This window comes from Oryza sativa, chromosome 10, assembly GCF_034140825.1.
Source record: "Oryza sativa Japonica Group chromosome 10, ASM3414082v1".
NCBI lineage: Eukaryota > Viridiplantae > Streptophyta > Magnoliopsida > Poales > Poaceae > Oryza > Oryza sativa.
The window spans coordinates 16527920-16546911 of record NC_089044.1 but is presented as its reverse complement, the minus strand read 5'-3'; the positions used below and the strand labels follow the sequence as shown (position 1 = coordinate 16546911).

The window sequence follows — 18992 nt, the reverse complement described above, 5'->3', positions numbered from 1 at the left end:
GTGTTTGGTATTTATTGGAGAGTCAATCAAGATTAGTTTAGGAATCGGTGACAATCAAGATTGTCAGAGTCGGATTGTTTAGGGTGTTTTTATTTTGGAATCTACTGTCTTAGGCCGTGTTTAGATCCAAAGTTTGGATCCAAACTTCAGTCCTTTTTCATCACATCAACCTGTCATATATACACAACTTTTCAGTCACATCATCTTTAATTTCAATCAAAGTCACATCATCTTTAATTTCAACCAAAATCCAAACTTCGCGCTGAACTAAACACAGCCATATACCTATTATTGTCATATATTAATTGGTGTCCTATTACTATTGCACATGTGTCCGATCAGCACAAAGTTTTGGCTATAGGAAACTCTAGAAAAGCTATTGCATGTGAATCCATGTACTACAGTGTTTCTGACTTTTTGTCCGGTTTGTCCGATTCTATTGCTGTGTATATACTGAAACACTACGATTAAATCTTACCGTTAAAATCTAGATCTATTATGATCCAATGGTTAAGATATTTTTCTTTTTCTCCGATTAATGTGGGAATTTCTAGCCTCCACAGTGAACGTGGTGCCTTCTTTTAAGGCTGTTTTAATAATATAATAGATATATATGAAAAAAATTAAAAAGACAAGTCACGCATAAAGTATTGATCATGTTTTATCATCTAACAACAATAAAAATACGAATTATAAAAAAATTTCATATAAGACGGGCATTCAAAATTGAACACGCAAACCCAGGGTTTGTCTTTTTTTTTTTGGGACGGAGGGAGTACATTGTTTCACAGGTTTCGTGCAAAATAACATAAAGACGAAACCCAATCTTGGTAGACTAGAGAATATAAGGAGTGATTTGATAATTTGACGTCCACAAAGTGGGCTTGGATTCCAAGAGATCATTCCAGGTTACCCTGGCCTGGACCACCCATAGACGGACCTCCCTGCGCTCCAGATCCTGACAAGCCTGAACCACCTCCCTGCGTTCTAAATCCTGGCCTCTGCACTCCATATCCTGGCCAGCCTGAACCACCTCCCTGTGCTCCAAATGCTAGCCTCTGCACTTCAAATCCTGGTAAGCCTGAACGACCTCCCAGTCCTCCAGATCTTGGCCAGCCTAAACCACTTCCTTGCACTCCAAATCCTGGCCAGCTTGAACCACCTCCTTGGGCGCCAAATCCCGGTCTTCGCACTCCAAATCCTGACCAGCCTAATGCACTCTAGATCCTGACCAGCTTGAATAACCTCCTTGCACTCTAGATCCTGACCAGCCTGAATAACCTCCTTGCACTCCAGATCCTGACCAGCCTGAACCACCTCCTTGTGCTCCAAATACTGGCGTTTGCACTCCAGATCCTGGCCAGCCTAAACCACCTCCATGAGCTCCAAATCCTGGCCGGCCTGAACCACCACCAATCTGTCTAGGAAGGAATCCACCCTGCGGAGGTGGAACACCTATGTGTGGAGGAGGAGCAGACTGGTGGTACATCAATCTTCTCTCTGCCTCCTCAATCTTCTCGCCCTCTCTCTGCCTTCTCCTGGATGAATCCGGTGCGATAGATGAATCCTCCGATGAGGCAGACGACGAAGGGCTGCTGCTCGGTGTAGGCGACCATGCCGGTTCCTCCGGCCGGGCCGCAGCACCTCCTCCTCCTCCTCCTCCCTGTGTCCATCCGTCTGCGCCTACTCCTGTGACGTCTACCGCATCGTCACCACCTCCGGCTGCATGTCCGTAGTTACCACCAACATTTCTCGCTGCAAACACTCGGTGGCTTTCAAAGAACTTGACATTCTTGTATTTCTTTGTACCTTTCCGAATCTGCAAACAGAAGACAGACAAGAAGGTTTAACATGTGTGTCGACAGAAATGCAACAGACACGACAGTGCTGAGATGAATTTTTTTTTTGAACCGAAGACATAGGGGGTGTTTAGATCTATGGGTGTAAAGTTTTGGCGTGTCACATCTGATATACGAACATACATTTGAAGTATTAAACGTAGACTAATAACAAAACAAATTACAGATTCCGCCTGTAAATTGCGAGACAAATTTATTAAGCCTAATTAATCTGTCATTAACAAATGTTTATTGTAGCACCACATTGTCAAATCATGTCGCAATTAGACTTAAGAGATTCGTCTAGCAATTTACACACAATCTGTGTAATTGATTATTTTTTCATTTATATTTTATACTCTATGTATGTATCTAAACATTCGATGTGACAGGGTGAAAAATTTTGCCAGGGAATCTAAACACACCCATAGGTCTTGTTTAGTTCCTAAAACAAAAACTTTTCATCCATCACATCCAATTCTGTTTGGACACATACATGGAGTATTAAATGTGAAAAAAAAACCAATTACATGCATAGAGTAGTTCCAATTCTGTACAATTGGTATTGTTCAGCTATGGCCTTGTTTAGTTGGGGAAAATTTTTAGGTTTGGTTGCCATATCAGATATTCGAACACACATTTGAAGTATTAAACGTAGTCTAATAACAAAACAAATTATAGATTCCGCCAGGAAACTACGAGATGAATTTAATAAGCCTAATCAATTCATTATTAACAAATGTTTACTGTAGCACAATATTATCAAATCATGGCGTAATTATGATTAAAAGATTCGTTTCGCAATTTACACGCAAACTGTGTAATTGGCTTTATTTTTTTCCATATTTAATACTCTATATATGTGTCCAAACATTTGATGTGATTGGTGAAAAAAAATTTGTTTTGGAAACTAAACCAGGCCTTATTTCGACCGTTCGAGACTCGTCCACGTTTTTTTTTTTTTTGTCCATTCGGACCAAGCAATTTTCTCCATTCAGCTAGTATTATGTCGAACGTGTAGTACTAGTATTATTGTTCAGATCAAAGCAGAAGGAATCCTGAAACTGTTCAGATCAAAATTTCATACTATCTAACAAACAAACGCCATCTCCCCCAAATAACATCTGTTGCTAATTGCTAATTGCAAGCTAAAAAGTCAAATCACAGTCTACAATTAGTGCTACCAACGTGAAGTTGATCCTAATCAACTGGAGTCCTAATGTCGAACACCTGGCCTACGTCATCTGCCGCCGGAGAGTCCAATGTCAGACACGGTGGCGACGCTCATCGCCGACGACCGCCGGACCGACCACGCCCCGTAGACGTTCTGGTGCGTGTCCATGGTGGCGAGCATGTTGAACGTCACGTACGTCGGCGGCAGCTCCGGCAGCGGCGCGCTGCCGTCGAGGTACTGCATCACCTGCCGCATGCTCGGCCTCGCCGCCGGCGACGGGTGCAGGCACGTCAGCCCCAGCCGCAGCACCAGCTCCGCCTCCGCGGCGTCGTACTCGCCGCGGAGCTTGGCGTCCACCGCGTCGGTGATGGCGCCCTCGCGCCAGTGCCCGAGCACCCAGTCCACGAGCACGAAGCGGTCGTCGTCGTCAGCGCCGGCGCCGGCGACCTCCTCCTCCTCCTCTATTGGCCTCCTGCCGCAGGTGACCTCAAGGAGAAACGCGCCGAAGGCGAACACGTCGGAGCGAGTGGTCGCCTTGCCGGAGCGAACCATCTCCGGCGCCAGGTATCCCATGGTGCCAACCACATGCGTGGTCTGCGGGTCAGCTCCATGGTCATACAACCTTGCAAGTCCAAAGTCACCTAGTCGTCCATTCATCTCGCTATCAAGAAGCACATTGCTCGCCTTGATATCTCTATGGATGACAACTTGCTCCCAATCCTCGTGCATATACAATAGGCCAGACGCGACACCTTTGATGATGTAGATCCTCTGAGCCCAATCGAGGATCGGCTTCTCGTCGCACCCGTGCAGGTACTTGTCAAGGCTACCATTTGGCATATAATCGTAGACCAGCAAGAGCTCCCCTTTGCGCCTGCAATACCCGAGCAATTGCACGAGGTTGCGGTGTCGAATGCGGCCGATGCTGACAACCTCAGCGATGAACTCCCTCATCCCTTGTCTCGACTCATGTGACACCCTCTTCACGGCGACCTCGGTCCGGGACCGAGGTAGCACGCCCTTGTACACTCTCCCGAATCCTCCGGCGCCGAGCAGCCGCTTGTCCTTGAACCCGCCGGTGGCGTCGTAAAGATCTTTGAATGAGAACCGATGCGGCCCAAATTCAACCTCCCAATCTTCGCGCAGCTCGGCGTACCTGAGCCGCTGGCGGAGGAGGAGGAAGCCGACGGCGACGGCGGTGAGCACGATCGCCGTGGTGACTATGGGCAGCGCGACGGTGAGCGCCTTGGACCGAGGCTTGGGCCCAATGCGGGGTAGCTTGGGCAGCTTGGCGTAGTCGAGCGCCGGGGCGGCGCCGCCGCCGCCGAGGCGGAAGCTCCAGCTGAGGACGTAATGCTTGCACAGCACGATGCTGGACGCCGACGAAAAGCCGACGTACGCCGCGTCGGCGACGACGGTGGAGAGGTTGACGGCCGTGGAGAGGAGCGGCTTCTTGGGCCGCGGCCGCCGCGCCGGGGCCATGGCCACGGTGACCTCCGCCGCGGCGGCGTCGTAGTCCACCCACACCTGCATCGGCTGCCGGCTTATCAGGCTCAGGTTCTGGAACGCCGCCGTGGCGTCGTCGTAGTAGCCCGCCGTGGCGGCCGCCGAGGAGTTGAGGCTGTTGACGTCGACGCCGACGTGGTTGTTGTTGATGTCCGCGAACTCCGGGTTGCGCACCGTGTCGAACTCCACGGCGAAGATCCGGTTCCGCGCGTCGCCGTTGCCGCTGGCGTTGAACATCCCGAGATACTGCTGCGGCATCGCCGCCGACAGGTCCCTGCTCGGCGCCACCAGGAACGCGAACCCGCTCGTGCTCAGGTCCAGGAACTCCGACACGATGGCGAACACGAAAGTGGTCGAGAACGACGCCACCACGCCGCCGCCCCCGCCGCCGCCGCCGCCGACGAACCTCACCGGATCCGGGTGGAACGCGTGCCCCTTGTTCATGTCCGTGTCGTTGGTGAGCAGCAGCAGCCCGCCCGGCGTCACGGTGGCCATGCCGTCGAGCGCCAGCGCCGCGCCACCGAACCCATCATACACGAACTCCACTCCACCACCACCGCCGCCGCCGGCGGCCTCGACGCCGACGGCCGCGGCAAGAAGCAGCACCACCAGACACGGCAAAGAAACCATGGCGAAGAACGCGCGCTCACTTTCCCCTCGCCATTTGTCCCGCGGCGGAGTCATCAAGACATCAACCAACACGCAACGTGAGAGAGGTTGCGAGTACAAGAAAAAGGAGGAAGAAAAGGAGAGGCCGCCATGACCGCGACCTGCTGTGATTTGTGTCACCCAGAGACGCGTCCGGTTTGCAGCTGGAAAAGTTTGTAGTATTTCACCAGCTCTGTCTCCACCAAATTTCGTTAAATTTTACTACCTCCGTCCCAAAATAAGTGCAGCCGTAGATATCCGTGCCCAACGTTTGACCGTCCGTCTTATTTGAAAAATTTGTGAAAAATTTGAAAATATTTAGTCACACATAAAGTACTGTTCATGTTTTATCATCTAATAGCAATAAAAATATTAATCATAAAAAATTTTCAAATAAAACGAACGATCAAACGTTGAACGTGAATAGTGCAAAACTGCACTTATTTTGGGACGAAGGGAGTAAATTCGAAATCCGGATGGGATGGCTGGCCACTAATCTTAAGACGATTAAATGATGTGACGTTTTTTTATTCTCAAGTCTGATTTCTGAACGGACTAACCACTAATCTAAGACGCTTGATGTGATGTTGTACTCGCTAAAACCCACAAAAAATGGTCAATAAAAACAGCGCGATTGTGGGCCACGATGAGTTGACCGTGAACAAGAACGGGAGAAACAACTGTATTTTTTGCCTTCTTTTTAGGGCAAAACATACAACAATAGGACATGGTATAGCTGCAAATTGCATTGGCAGCATTGCAATGTTGGGACAGGGGAAAAAATTACGCAAAATAATGGAGTGGTGGATTGATTGGACCATGACCAGCATTGTTGACCCAAATGCCTTATTAATGATTAAACAGTTCTCCGCAACCATTACTGAGATCCAGAGACTACCCATGCCACTGAATTTGAGATGTGAGAGTGCATTTACTTCACTTGCTGTGTGTAGCACTGGATCTAAAATCCACATTTGCTTAGCAAAGGAATTTCGAACCAAAAAAATGCGCGGAATTGTTCACAATCTCATGTTGTATCAGAGAAATTTTGTAAGTGATGGTTCGTTATGAGAAGTTTCGAACAAAATTATGCAAGATTGTTTACAGTCTCATGTGATTTTAGAGAAAAATTCTAAGTGATCGCTTGATACGCGGAATTTCAAACAAAATCGTGCAAAATTGTTCACAACCTCATGTGATTTTCAGAGACAATTTTGCGTCAGAAACATACTGATTAGAATGTGTTTGAATGTACATGTTTTGAAAGTTTACAAATGATGAAATGAAATTTCTAGGTTCCAAAATGTTTGTAACTTGACTGTTTCTAAGGAGGGTCAGTTAGTATTGGTGTTCGATCCATCACCGTCCGCCGGAGAGGACGGAGGACGCGCCGTCGATGCTCGTCGCCGTCGACGGGTACGACACGGCGCATGAGTCGAAGCCGTCGGCGTTCTGCATCATGGCCAGCGTGGTGAAGCTCCGGTACGTGGGCTCCGGCTCCGGCAGCGGCGCGTCGCCGTCGAGGAAGTGCACCACCTGCCGCATCGTCGGCCTCGCGGCGGCCACCGGGTGGGAGCAGAGGAGTCCCAGCTTGAGCACCAGCGCCGCCTCCTTGGCGTCGTAGTCGCCGCACAGCCGCGCGTCCGCCGCGGCGGCGATGTCGCCCTTGTGCCACCGGTCGAGCACCCAGTCGGCGAGCACGAGCTGGCCGTCCTCGTCGGCGGCGGCGGTCATGGCGCCGCCGCGCTCGATCGGCCGCCGCCCGCACGCCACCTCCAGGACGAACGACCCGAACGCGAACACGTCGGTCGCCGGCGTGACCCGCCGCGTGTGCGCGAGCTCCGGCGCGAGGTAGCCCATGGTGCCCACCACCCGCGTCGTCTGTGGGTCGGCGCCGCGGTCGTACAGCCTCGCCAGCCCGAAGTCGCCGAGCCGCGCGTTCATCTCGCCGTCGAGGAGCACGTTGCTCGCCTTGACGTCGCGGTGGACGACCACCTGCTCCCAGTCCTCGTGGAGGTAGAGCAAGCCGGCGGCGACGCCGCGGACGGCGTGCAGCCGCTGCGCCCAGCCGAGCGGCGGCGCGCCGTGGTCGTGCAGCCACCGGTCCAGGCTGCCGTTGGGCATGTAGTCGTACACCAGCAGGAGCTCGCCTCGCCGGCGGCAGTAGCCGAGCAGCGGCACGACGTTGCGGTGGCGGAGCCGGCCGATGCTGACGACCTCGGCGACGAACTGCCTCATCCCTTGCTTCGCGTCGTGCGACACGATCTTCACGGCGACCTCCGTCCCGGACGCCGGGAGCACGCCCCGGTACACGCGGCCGAACCCGCCGACGCCGAGCAGCCGCTTGCCGTCGAAGCCGGCGGTGGCGACGAACAGGTCCTTGTACGCGAACCGGTGCGGGCCGAACTCCACCTCCCAGTCCTCCCGGAGCTCGGCGTACCGGAGCCGCCGCCACACGAGGAAGGAGACGCCGGCGACCACGGCGAGCGCGAGGAGCGGCGCGGCCACCGGAATGACGACGTCGAGCGCCTTGGACCGCCGCTTGGCGCTCACGACCGGCATCTTGGGAAGCTTCGCGTAGTCGAGCGGCGGCGCGGGCCCGTCCATGGCGAAGCTCCAGCCGAGCACGTAATGGCGCGTGTGGAACGGCCCCGTCGACGACGAGAGCCCGACGTACGCCGTGCCGTTCACCACCGGCGAGAGGTCGACGGCGACGGAGATGAGGGGCCTCCTCGGCTTGGCCACCTCGACGGGCGCCAGCGTCACGTTCACCACCGCGGCGCGGCCGTCGTAGTCCACCCAGACCTGCATGGCGGCGCCGCTGAAGAGCGTCAGGTTCTTGAACGCGCCGCCGGTGGCGTCGTCGTAGTAGCCGGCGGGCTCGGCGGCGACGGACACCAGGCCGTTCACGTCGACGCCGACGTGGTTGCTGTTGATGTCCCGGAACTCCGGGTTGAGGATGGTGTCGAGCTCGACGGCGAAGACGCGGTTGCTGGCGTTGCCGTTGTTCTCGCTGTTGAAGAGGCCCAAGAACTGGCTCGGCGACGCCGTGGACATGTTCTTGCTCGGCGCGACGAAGAAGGCGAGACCGTTGCCGCTCACCGTGACGTAGTCGGCGGCGATGGCGAACACGAAGGCGGTCGAGAACGACCTCGCCGCGGCGGCGGTGCCGTTCGCCGGCGGCGGGTGGTGGAACCGGAGCGGCGCCGGGTGGAACGCGTGGCCCTTCATCTGGGACGTGACGTTCGTCAGCATGAGCTTGCCGTCCGGCTCCACCACGGCCATGCCGTCGAGGTCGAGCGCCGCGCCGGCGAAGCCGTCGTACCTGAACTGATCGCCATCACCACCGGCCGCCGCCGCGTGGAAGAGTAGCAACAGCACAAGGAAGGAGACGATGGAGTGAGGCTTGAGATGCATGGATGGATCATCAATCATCAATGGCAAACCTGCAGAAAATGCAGAGGAAAGCTGAATTCTACTAGGTAGGTAGAGGGGATTGTCAGCTATAGTTTCTGATTATTAGGTGTTGGGTTAAGCAAGCAATATTCTAATAGGCGTTTGGTTAAGCAAGCAATATTCTAACACTTAGGCCATTTCTTGATCTTTTAGGTAGAAATGCATCTAAGATCTAACACCTGGCCATCTCTTGATGTCTTCCTATCTTATCATCACATACAAAGAGAAACATTTTCTCTGTTTCTCTATCTTATCATCACATAAAAGAGAAACATTTTCTCTGTTTCTCTTCTCATTTTTCAATAGCAAGTCAAATGTTAGATGTGTGTGTGACGTCTAACCCACCTCTTTTATTTATTTATTTATTTATTTTAACAAAACATGTTACATGTCTGAACTCCCAAATCTTTGTTTCTAGAATAATACTGCTGGAGCTAGGCAACAGGTCAACTGAGTCACCACTAATTGGCAGAGAGAAAAATCCAAAGCCAGGAAGGACAAGCGAAAATTCCCGGTTTGATTATTAGGCTGGCCATCAGATGTCCTAGTCCATACGATTCGTTCTGCAGAATGGAGTTTAATTGCACATGGGCAGCGTCGGAATTCGGGAACCTGTGTACTAGTATAGTCCAGGCTGAGTCAAGTCAAGGCTGAATCAGGAAATGATGCTACAAGTGCATTGATCAGATGGAAAGGCCATGATCAGCTGCTAATTGAGCATCCTCCTCACTGTTAAACACACCGTAGGTTTCAGAATTTTTCAGATGTAAAAGAACCAATTTGGCACTGGAAATAAAGGCTCTGTTTTGAACGCAGGAATTTCACAAGATTTTCACAGGAAACGGTTAAATTCCTGCAGCATAATGCAACTGCTAATGACCATGTGGCCATGCGTATAGCCTATCAGCTTGTGCTGAGCAAAACACTGAGCTCACTTGACCAAGCTGGAAACAGAAGCAGCAAGGAGCAAAGTAGTTGCTTTACATGACAGTTGTTGCATTTCCAAACAATGTGCATACAGAGCTTTTACTGCTGTTGTACAATACACAGTTGCCAGCCTGTTTCCTGGGTCAGTTACCAATCAGGAATTCAGGATGGTGTTGGCCTGGGCAACCTCTTCGCAATTTCCTGCCATGATAGTACAATCTGTTAAGATGATTCCTAAATTTACCTTAGAGAACAGCTCAAGAATTGAACGCAAGAAAAGTTAATCATGGTTTCTACTGTCATGCTCCAGTTTCTGTTCAAGCCAACTGACTCGGAGATACTCCTGATGCATACCTCGAATAGTTGGTTTATGTTATCAGCCGTTTTCGCTGATGTCTCGATGAAAAACATAGTGTTCCTCTCTGCATACTCTTGTGCATCCTTCAGAGATAAGAACCAAAGGATACAGTTAAAAATCTCTTTATAGTAGCTTCGGCATCTAATATCTCCATTAAAAGTGCAACATATTCTTTCAGAAATATATATATGCACACCTGAGAGGATACACTACGATTGTCATGTAGATCAGCCTTATTTCCAACCAAAGCCATGATCATATCTGGACTACCGTGTTTCTGAAGTTCCTGAAAATGTAAAAGGCAAATTGTGAAGAAGTTGCATTTTCCACATACAAAAAAAAGGGGTGGGAATCATCATAGACTTTTGTTCATAGGAAAAAAACCCACAGTTGATACTGAATAATAAAAGCTGTAGAATGGGAATGTAAACCATTTCCATTATCTAAAAAGATAAAAGCTCTTTGGCTATGTAGTATGAGGGATGTAGAGGTTGGATTGATATCCATTATCTATAAAAAATGCTCTTGAATGCATGATTAAAGTAGCAACAGTTAGCCTTTGCATTTGCCATGATGCTGCTTGCAGAACTTACATGATTTATCGAAGTCAAATGTAGACCATGGTCAACATACATCTATTTGTTTACAAAGTGCACACATACTAAACACAACCCTAGAGAGAAGGGTTATAGAAGGGCACACAAATATAATAATGGACACTAAAATGAGTTCTCCAATTATACCAGGATTAAAATCTAATAGAGTGTTCCAAAATACTCTCAATTTTCCCATGGTAAAATACAGAGTTAGAAGCAGCGATACAAATCGAACCACAAATTGTATAAATGTAGATTACAAAAGCTTTGAGCAAATTCATTCAACTTGTTCATTCATGCATTTAGAACAGATCACGCAGACACAATCGATAAGTACAACAGAGCAGATAGGAAAAAATGTTATAAAAAATGTTATACCTTCACCCAGTATTGTGCCTTGTTAAATGATTCTGAACTTGTTATGTCATACACAACAATTGCGGCACCAGCTCCCCGGTAGTAAAGAGGTGCCAATGCAGCATACCTGAAAATTAACCAGTTCTCGTGACTTCTTTGGTAACGAATAGCAACACATATGCTTGCAAACAATGTAAATCAAGGGTGAAGAAGACATATGTGAAGCAAAAGATGGTACAGAAATTCCATAGTACAGAGTTAATGCAAGGATGCACTTGGGAAAATAGTTAATCAAAGCTTCTAATATTTATGCACCTCTCCTGACCAGCAGTATCCCATATTTCAAACTTTACTGTTGTGGAATCCTCCAACGCCAATGTTTGTGACAAAAATGATGCACCAACAGTCACCTAAATTCATTTAATAAAACAAACAGAATAGAATAAGCCATATTATAGGGAGAATCAAATGGTGTGTCCTCTGTACAGGAAACCTGTAAAAAATAATCAAGTGTCTGTTTCACCTTTGAAGTGGGGTCAAACTGACCACGGACAAAGCGAAGAACAATGCAACTTTTCCCAACACCTGAATCTCCAAGCAATACCAACTACAGAATAGGGTAAAATAAAAACGAAGGGCATGAACCTTTTCATTCCAATTCAACTTAATGTCAACAATGGAGATGAGAAATATTAAAAGAATTATGAAGACACTAGTGAGTAAGTCCAAACCTTCACTCGCAAGTTCTTCAGATCAGTACCAGAATTCTCGTTGCTGATAGTACCTACCCCTCCAGCATTATTAGCTGTAGAAAAAAAAACAATGGATGCATCAATATGTGATACATAAATGTGTTTGCTCCCCAGAAAGTGCCAAACTGATTTGAGTTCTGAAGGAACATAGAGTAACTGAACAGAGAATAAAATAAGCTGGAAAGCTGGAAGAATTAATGTGAAATATTACAACACTACACCCAACAAGGAATAGTAATTTAGCATGTCCATATCAGGTTTGATTTAGCAGAGCCACACGATGAAAATAGGGGTTACATGTTTTTAAGGCTTCTCCATAACACTTAAGCTTACTAGAATTATGTTACATCTTACATGTGGCTGACATGTGAAAGAAATATAGCAAAGCATCCTTGTTCACACTATTCTTCTTCCCCATAATCCTGTTATAGCCTATATTTAGTTAAAGAGTAAATTTCACAAAACTACAGGTATTTTGCACAATATATCACAAAACTACAGATTTAAGAGCTTGTTTCACAAAACTACAGATTTAGTGTCTTCGTTTATCACAAAACTACAGGTACTTTATACAATCTATCACAAAACTACAGATTTAAGAACTTGTTTCACAAAAATATAGATTTAGTGCATTCGTTTATTATAGTGCTACACATTTAGTGTCTTCATTTATCACAAAACTACAGATTTAGTGTCTCCATTCTCACAAAACTACAGGTTTTAGCATTGTTAAAACGTGTAGTTTTGTGAGAATGGAGACACTAAATCTGTAGTTTTGTGATAAATGAAAATATTAAACCTGTAGTTTTGTGAAAAATGAAGATATTAAACCTGTAGTTTTGTGAAACAAGTTCTTAAATCTATAGTTTTGTGATATAGTGTTCAAAGTACCTGTAGTTTTGTGATAAACGAAGACATTAAATCTGTAGCTTTGTGAAACTAGTTCTAAAATCTGTAGTTTTGTGATAGATCATGCAAAGTATCTGTAGTTTTATGAAATTTACTCTTAGTTAAACAACATATCCTACTTGTAGCTGTGTTAATCATTAAATGCTTTTTTGTCAGCACATCAGAAGTTAGGATCTCTTTTGGACAGTTTTCAACAAAGAAAGTTCCGCTTCATGAAATCAAGATGGTTTTTCTTCCTTATTTTACTTAAAAGCAGTAAGTGGAATGTGGTCTGTCAAAAAAGCAAGAAACAACACACCGATTTTGATGGATGAAACCAAGTTCCACATTGATAGTACTCAACAAATAAATACAGCCGAATGAAAACCATTCTGTCCATATCCCTTGCATTCTAATTTCCTGCACCTTTGCAGAAGATTCACATCTAGCACGCGAGAACCTCCCTACAATGTTATCGTGAAAAATTGCATGCAAGCCGAGTACTAGTAGGTGACCAACCTAAAAAACCAAACTTTCCCCATTACAAGCTCCACCAACCTCCATGATCACAAATTCACAGCCCCTCTGGTGCTACGGAACAAAATCACAAATCAAGAAAGGAAACCCAGGACCACATGTACTGAATACGGATCAAAACACCATCAATCAGGAAATTTTACCGCTGGACAATGCCACGGCCAAGATTTTACACCCAAAACCAAACCAGCGTTGACCCAACCTCTCCATCCACTAATTCTAACAGTCAACACAGTCAATCCTACTGCCTCTTCAGAGCTTTCAGAGCTGACAGTAGTACCCACAAGCAGCAGCATCGCCGGAAGCAGAAGGAAAGATCCAAGGTCCAAGTAGGCAAGCAAAACAAGAAAGTGAAAGAAAAAAAAAACTATTTTCATCCGTTGGTGGGGGAGGAGCGACGACCTGGCAGAGACGAAGAGCAACCCATGGCCGGGGGGTCAGGAGGCGCCGGAGGCCGAGTAAGGCGGAGGAGGGCAAGCGGCGGCGGCGGCGGCGGCAGGCCGGCGACGGGGTGGAGGTGGGTTTCCGCTCGCAGGTTGCAACTGCTTCTGTGCGACAGCTGCTCGGGGACACGCAGCATGCGCAGGGTCACGTGTAAGGCTTGCAATGGCAAGAGAGGTCTAGTCGTCTACTACTTTTGTATACTTGTAGGCGTATTCGCATACTGTATTTTCCAAAAAAAAAAAAGAGAAAGAAAGGAATAAGTTCACATTGACTCCCTTAATTAGTGGTCGAATCTGAATCATATCCCTGAACCACAATACCGGGTATTTCGACCCACATACTATTAAAACCGGTGCAATTTGACTCCCTCAGCGGTTTTCGAGGGTGGTTTCGCTGACGTGGCGTATACGTGGTGGCATTGACTTGGTCTCTGTTCCATGTGGAGCTGACGTGGCGCTTACGTGTATAAAAGTAAAGAAATACGAGCGGGACCCATTTTTCATACACACAAATATAATGTGGGCCTCGGGAGGTACCTCTTCCACCGGAACGCGTCGGTGAAGGACACGCTCTTCGATGACCTCGGCGGGTGGCTGACGTGGCGGCCGGACCGCCGGAGTGGCACGCCATGGGAGGCCGCGACCATTTCTTCGTCGTCGGCCGCACCACTTGGGACTTCCGGCGACACCGCAACGAAGGCTGGGAGTGGGGCAGCAAGCTGCTCACCTACCCCGCCGTCCAAAACATAACAGCGATCCTCGTCGAGGCGAGCCCATGGAATCGGAACAACCCTGCCGTCCCTTACCCGACCTACTTCCACCTGGAGACCGCCGCCGCCGTGGCCGCGTGGCAGCGCCGGGTGCGCGCAGCGGCGCGGCCCTGGCTCTTCTCCTTCGCCGGCGGGCCGCGCAAGGGCAACGACTCCATCCATGCCGACTATAGGAAAACTAGATGGAACGCGATTCCCTCACGCTGGGTCGCGGTACGTATTAAATAGGGTAGAAACAGCCTCTACCGTGGCGATTACAAAGGGATAACAACATATGGTTACAAGAGATAAGGATAAAGAGATAACAACAGAAACATGATAACTAAACTTATCTATATTTCAACACTCCACCTCAATCACAACTTAGCCCAAGTTGAGATTGTGTCTATACTGTGCTAAACTCGGCGCCGGCAGGGATTTAGTGAAACCATCAGCTAGCTGATCTGTTGTAGATATAAATTGTATATCAAGTAGCTTCTTCGCAACTTGCTCTCTCACAAAATGATAATCAATCTCAATGTGCTTTGTCCTTGCATGAAAGACTGGATTAGCTGATAAATAAGTAGCTCCCAAATTATCACACCACAATTGTGCTACCGAAGGTCTTGCAATTCTCAATTCATCCAAAATTTTCCTTACCCACGTAACTTCTGTCGTAGCATTAGCTAAGGCCTTATACTCTGCTTCAGTACTAGATCTAGAAACCGTAGCCTGTTTTCTAGCACTCCAAGAAATTAAGTTAGGACCCAAGAAAACTGCAAAACCTCCTGTAGATCTTCTATCATCAGAACAACCAGCCCAGTCAGCATCAGAAAAAGCACTAATAAGCATAGAATCAGACTTACCAAATCTAAGTCCAAATTCCACAGTCCCTTTTATATACCTTAAAATTCGTTTTACTGCTGACCAATGCACTGTAGTAGGACTATGTAGAAATTGACAGACCTTGTTTACCAAGAATGATAAGTCTGATCTAGTCAGAGTGAGATACTGCAAAGCCCCTACAATGCTTCTATAATGACTAGCATCATTTTGTCCCAAGAAATCTCCATCTTCAATAGACAATTTTTCAGTAGTAGATAAAGGTGTACTAGCTGGTTTGCAAATAGACATTCCAGCTCTCTTGAGAATATCAGAAGCGTACCAGGCTTGTGATAGCACAAGTCCCTGACTCACTTTCTTGACCTCAATTCCAAGAAAGTAGTGCAGATCTCCAAGATCTTTCAATGCAAAATCCTTCTCCAAGTCCTTAAGTAAGGCTGCAACAACTTCTGCAGAAGAACTGGCAACAATGATATCATCAACATACACAAGAATAAATATAGTGCAACCACCCTTGTTATAAAAGAACAAGGAGGTGTCAGCCTTTGAAGAAATAAATCCAAGTTCTTGCAATTTCGTACTTAAGCGAGAGTACCATGCCCTTGGTGCCTGTTTCAATCCATACAAGGCTTTGTCTAACTTACACAAATAATTAGGCTGGCCTTTGTTCTCAAAACCTGGGGGTTGTCTCATATATACTTCCTCTTCTAAATATCCATGCAGAAAGGCATTTTGAACATCAAGTTGTCTCAAACTCCAACCTTTTGAGACTGCAATAGACAGAATTAGGCGAATCGTTGCAGCTTTAACAACTAGACTAAAAGTGTCCTCATAATCAATACCATACCTCTGCTTGAACCCTTTTGCAACTAATCTAGCCTTATACCTGTCTATTGACCCATCAGCTTTTCTTTTAATCTTATACATCCACTTGCAATCTATTATATTTTTACCTTGGGTTGGTGGAACTAGATGCCAAGTTTTATTACTCATAAAAGCAGAGTATTCTTGTTCCATGGCAAGCCTCCAATTACTATTTGCCATAGCCTCTCGGAGATTTTCTGGCTCACCAGTAGTAGTAAGACATCCATACCTAACAGTCCCATCTGTATATCGCTTGGGTTTAGAAATACCTTTCTGTAGTCTCGTGACTGGTCTCGTCTGATCACTTGCCTGTGTTGTCTGCTGCTCCTGTTCAGACTGCTCTGACGCTGCTGGCGATGGCGACGTGACTTGGTCAGCATGTGTGCTATGCACTGCTCCACCACTCGGTGCACTAGTACTAGGTGATGAAGAGATTGGTGCAGCATCACTGTCTGACTGCAGCTCTGCTGACACGTCACGTAGCACTGGTGAACCATCATCATTTCCTGCGCCAGCTGCACCAATAGAAAACTGAGACTGCACAGGACCATGCATAAAATCATGTGTTTCCTCCGGTGAAACGCTTTCTTCTCTGCTGGCGCTACCCGGCGACCTGGTTTCTGCTGCGCTGCTTCCAGTAGCTGAACCACCAATCTGAGCAACTCCTGTTCTTGAAGAATTCTCACCAATTTGATCAGAAAAATTAGGAGGACAATTAACCAGCGGTTGGTGCACTATTTCACCCCATGATCAGATTGAGTGGTAGGAGAGAAACTATCGGGAAGAAGGAGGAGTTCAGTACGAAGCCTAGCGCTAGCATTCGGATGAAGAGTAGTGAATGGATACACAGTTTCATCAAACACAACATCGCGAGAGATATAAACCCGACCGGAAGCAACATCCAAGCATTTAAACCCTTTATGAAGGAGGCTATATCCAAGGAAAACACACTGTTTAGATCGAAAGGATAGCTTATGAGCTTGATAAGGACGAAGATTCGGCCAGCAAGCGCAACCAAAGGTGCGAAGGGCAGAGTAATCAGGTTTGATGCTAAAGAGACGTTCTAAAGGTGTCTCAAAGTTGATTACCCAGCTAGGAACCCGGTTAATGAGATAGGCAGCTGTAACAAAGGCTTCATCCCAAAACTTGAGGGGCATTGAGGCATGGGATAGGAGAGCTAGGCCTATTTCAACGATATGCCGGTGTTTCCGTTCAGCTGAGCCGTTCTATTGGTGTGTGTGTGGGCAGGAGACAAGATGTGCTATGCCAATCTGAGAAAAGAAGCTATTGAGTCTTTGATATTCACCACCCCAATCAGTTTGCATAGCTTTGATTTTAGTATTAAATGAATGTTCAACAAGGGTATGAAATTCACGAAATTTGGAGAAAACTTCAGACTTGTGTTTGAGCAAATAGACCCATGTAAACTTACTAAAATTATCAATGAAACTTACATAGTAGTTCTTATTGCCCACAGAGGAGGAAGCTAGTCCCCAAACATCCGAAAAAACTAGCTCTAAAGGAGCTTTAGACACACTAACAGACTTAGGAAAAGGTAATTGATGACTTTTACCCTGCTGACAAGCATTACAAACTTGATTCTGAGTACTCTCAAAAGACATGGGTAATTTATTTGAGCTAAGGACTTGATCAACGATAGCTGACGACGGGTGGCCATGCCGACTATGCCACAACGTCGGGGAAACCTTGAAAGCGCCAAGGACTTGCTGAGCTTGTTTATGTGAACCGTAGATGATGGAAGTGGGCATAGGCCGGCTCTACATCTGCCGCGGAGCAGCGGCATCTTCGTTGCCTGATCCTTGATCAAAAAGAAGGAAGGATGAAGTTCAATGAAGGCATGGTTGTCAAGCATCAAGCGATAGGCAGAAATTAGATTTTTCTTTGTATCAGGAACATGAAGAACATTATTCAAATAAAGCTTGCGAGTGGGAGTGTGAATAATGGTGCGACCAACATGGTTAATGTCCATACCTGAGCCGCTTGCCGTGTGCACTTGATCGTTGCCGGCATATTTGTCCTTCACCGTCAGCTTGTCAAGTTCACTGGTAATGTGGTCGGTGGCGCCTGAGTCGATGTACCAGTTTGTGTCAACCTCGTAGGACGAGGCTGCGACATTGGCACTCTTGTCTTCCCCAGTGAAAGAGGCATCAAACCTCTTCCAGCACTTGTGCACGGTGTGGCCGATCTTGCCGCAGAGTTGGCATGTCGGACGATTGTTGTTGTTGAAGGAGCCATCGTCACCTCTGCCACCGCCGCGGCCGAAACCACCGTGACCACCGCGGTTGGCATCTCCATTGCGTCCGCCGCCTCTGCCGCCGCCGCCGCGCCCTCCTCGCAACACAGCATTGGCGGAGGACTAAGAGCCTCCTTGAAGGAGATCAAGACGCTGCTCGAAACTCAGCAGCTGCGCATAGACTTCACCAAAGGAAACAAACTCGGTGCGTCCCGTAATCGAGGACACAACAGGATTATAATCAAAATCCAAACCAGCAAGGATATGGGAGATCAGATCATCATCATCAAGGGCTTTTCCAGCAGATGCCATCTCGTCTGCAAGCCCTTTCATCTTTCCAACATACTCAGCAATACTACGGTTACCTTTCACAGTAGATGACAAAGCCATGTGCGTGTTGATGATACGCGCACGGGACTGCGAGTTGAAGATCTCCTCGATGGCATCCCAAACGTCTGCTGCGTTGGTGAAGGTTGCCACCTGAGCGAGGATGTCCCTTGATAGAGATGTCAGCAAGTAGCTGAGAACTTGCTGTTCTGCGCCTGCCATTGGAGAAGCACCGGATTTGCCACCTTCTCGGTGGTCTCCTTCCCGTCCTTGTCCTTCGTGGCAAGGATGATTATTGCTGGTGGTGGTTGGATCGAGCGATCCAGGAACCCCGCCATCTGCGCTCCTCGCAGGGTGGCGAGAACTTGCGCCTTCCAAAGAACATGGTTGGCCTTGGTCAGCTTCTCAGTCACCGCCTGACCATGGAGAGAGGGAGCCACCAAGGACGACGTCGCCATGGCGAGATGAACTAGAT

At 47.8% G+C, this 18992-nt stretch overlaps 3 protein-coding genes and 1 non-coding gene across 4 annotated transcripts; all 4 read right to left on the bottom strand.

The window, feature by feature from the left end:
- Positions 1-2842: 2842 nt before the first annotated feature.
- On the bottom strand, positions 2843-5321 carry LOC4348726 (L-type lectin-domain containing receptor kinase SIT2-like). The gene has a single exon (XM_015759455.3). The coding sequence runs from the start codon at positions 5200-5202 to the stop codon at positions 3079-3081; it is 2124 nt and encodes a 707-aa protein (XP_015614941.3). The 5' UTR covers positions 5203-5321; the 3' UTR covers positions 2843-3078.
- Positions 5322-6378: 1057 nt separating this feature from the next.
- LOC136353665 (L-type lectin-domain containing receptor kinase SIT2-like) lies at positions 6379-8614 on the bottom strand. Its single transcript, XM_066304808.1, has one exon. The coding sequence runs from the start codon at positions 8599-8601 to the stop codon at positions 6526-6528; it is 2076 nt and encodes a 691-aa protein (XP_066160905.1). The 5' UTR covers positions 8602-8614; the 3' UTR covers positions 6379-6525.
- Positions 8615-9401: 787 nt separating this feature from the next.
- LOC4348725 (ras-related protein RABF1) lies at positions 9402-13648 on the bottom strand. The gene is made up of 8 exons (XM_015759456.3): positions 13440-13648; positions 11592-11665; positions 11384-11467; positions 11176-11270; positions 10882-10987; positions 10104-10193; positions 9904-9990; positions 9402-9750 (listed from the first exon to the last, which is right to left on the bottom strand). Exons 1-8 carry the CDS (start codon positions 13615-13617, stop codon positions 9712-9714), a joined length of 753 nt encoding a protein of 250 aa, XP_015614942.1. The 5' UTR covers positions 13618-13648; the 3' UTR covers positions 9402-9711.
- Positions 13649-18345: 4697 nt separating this feature from the next.
- On the bottom strand, positions 18346-18484 carry LOC112936747 (small nucleolar RNA Z247). The gene has a single exon (XR_003239171.1). It is a non-coding gene; the product is annotated as a small nucleolar RNA Z247 (small nucleolar RNA).
- Positions 18485-18992: the final 508 nt, after the last annotated feature.

Coding starts and splice junctions, on each gene's coding strand:
- LOC4348725 (XM_015759456.3), bottom strand. CDS start 13,617: ATGCTGCGTGTCCCCGAGCAGCTGTCGCACAGAAGCAGTTGCAACCTG. Junction 11,666..13,439: donor TTGCTCTTCGTCTCTGCCAG/GTCGTCGCTCCT, acceptor TTTTTTCTACAG/CTAATAATGCTGGAGGGGTA. Junction 11,271..11,383: donor AGTTTGACCCCACTTCAAAG/GTGAAACAGACA, acceptor AAATGAATTTAG/GTGACTGTTGGTGCATCATT.
- LOC136353665 (XM_066304808.1), bottom strand. CDS start 8,601: ATGATTGATGATCCATCCATGCATCTCAAGCCTCACTCCATCGTCTCC.
- LOC4348726 (XM_015759455.3), bottom strand. CDS start 5,202: ATGACTCCGCCGCGGGACAAATGGCGAGGGGAAAGTGAGCGCGCGTTC.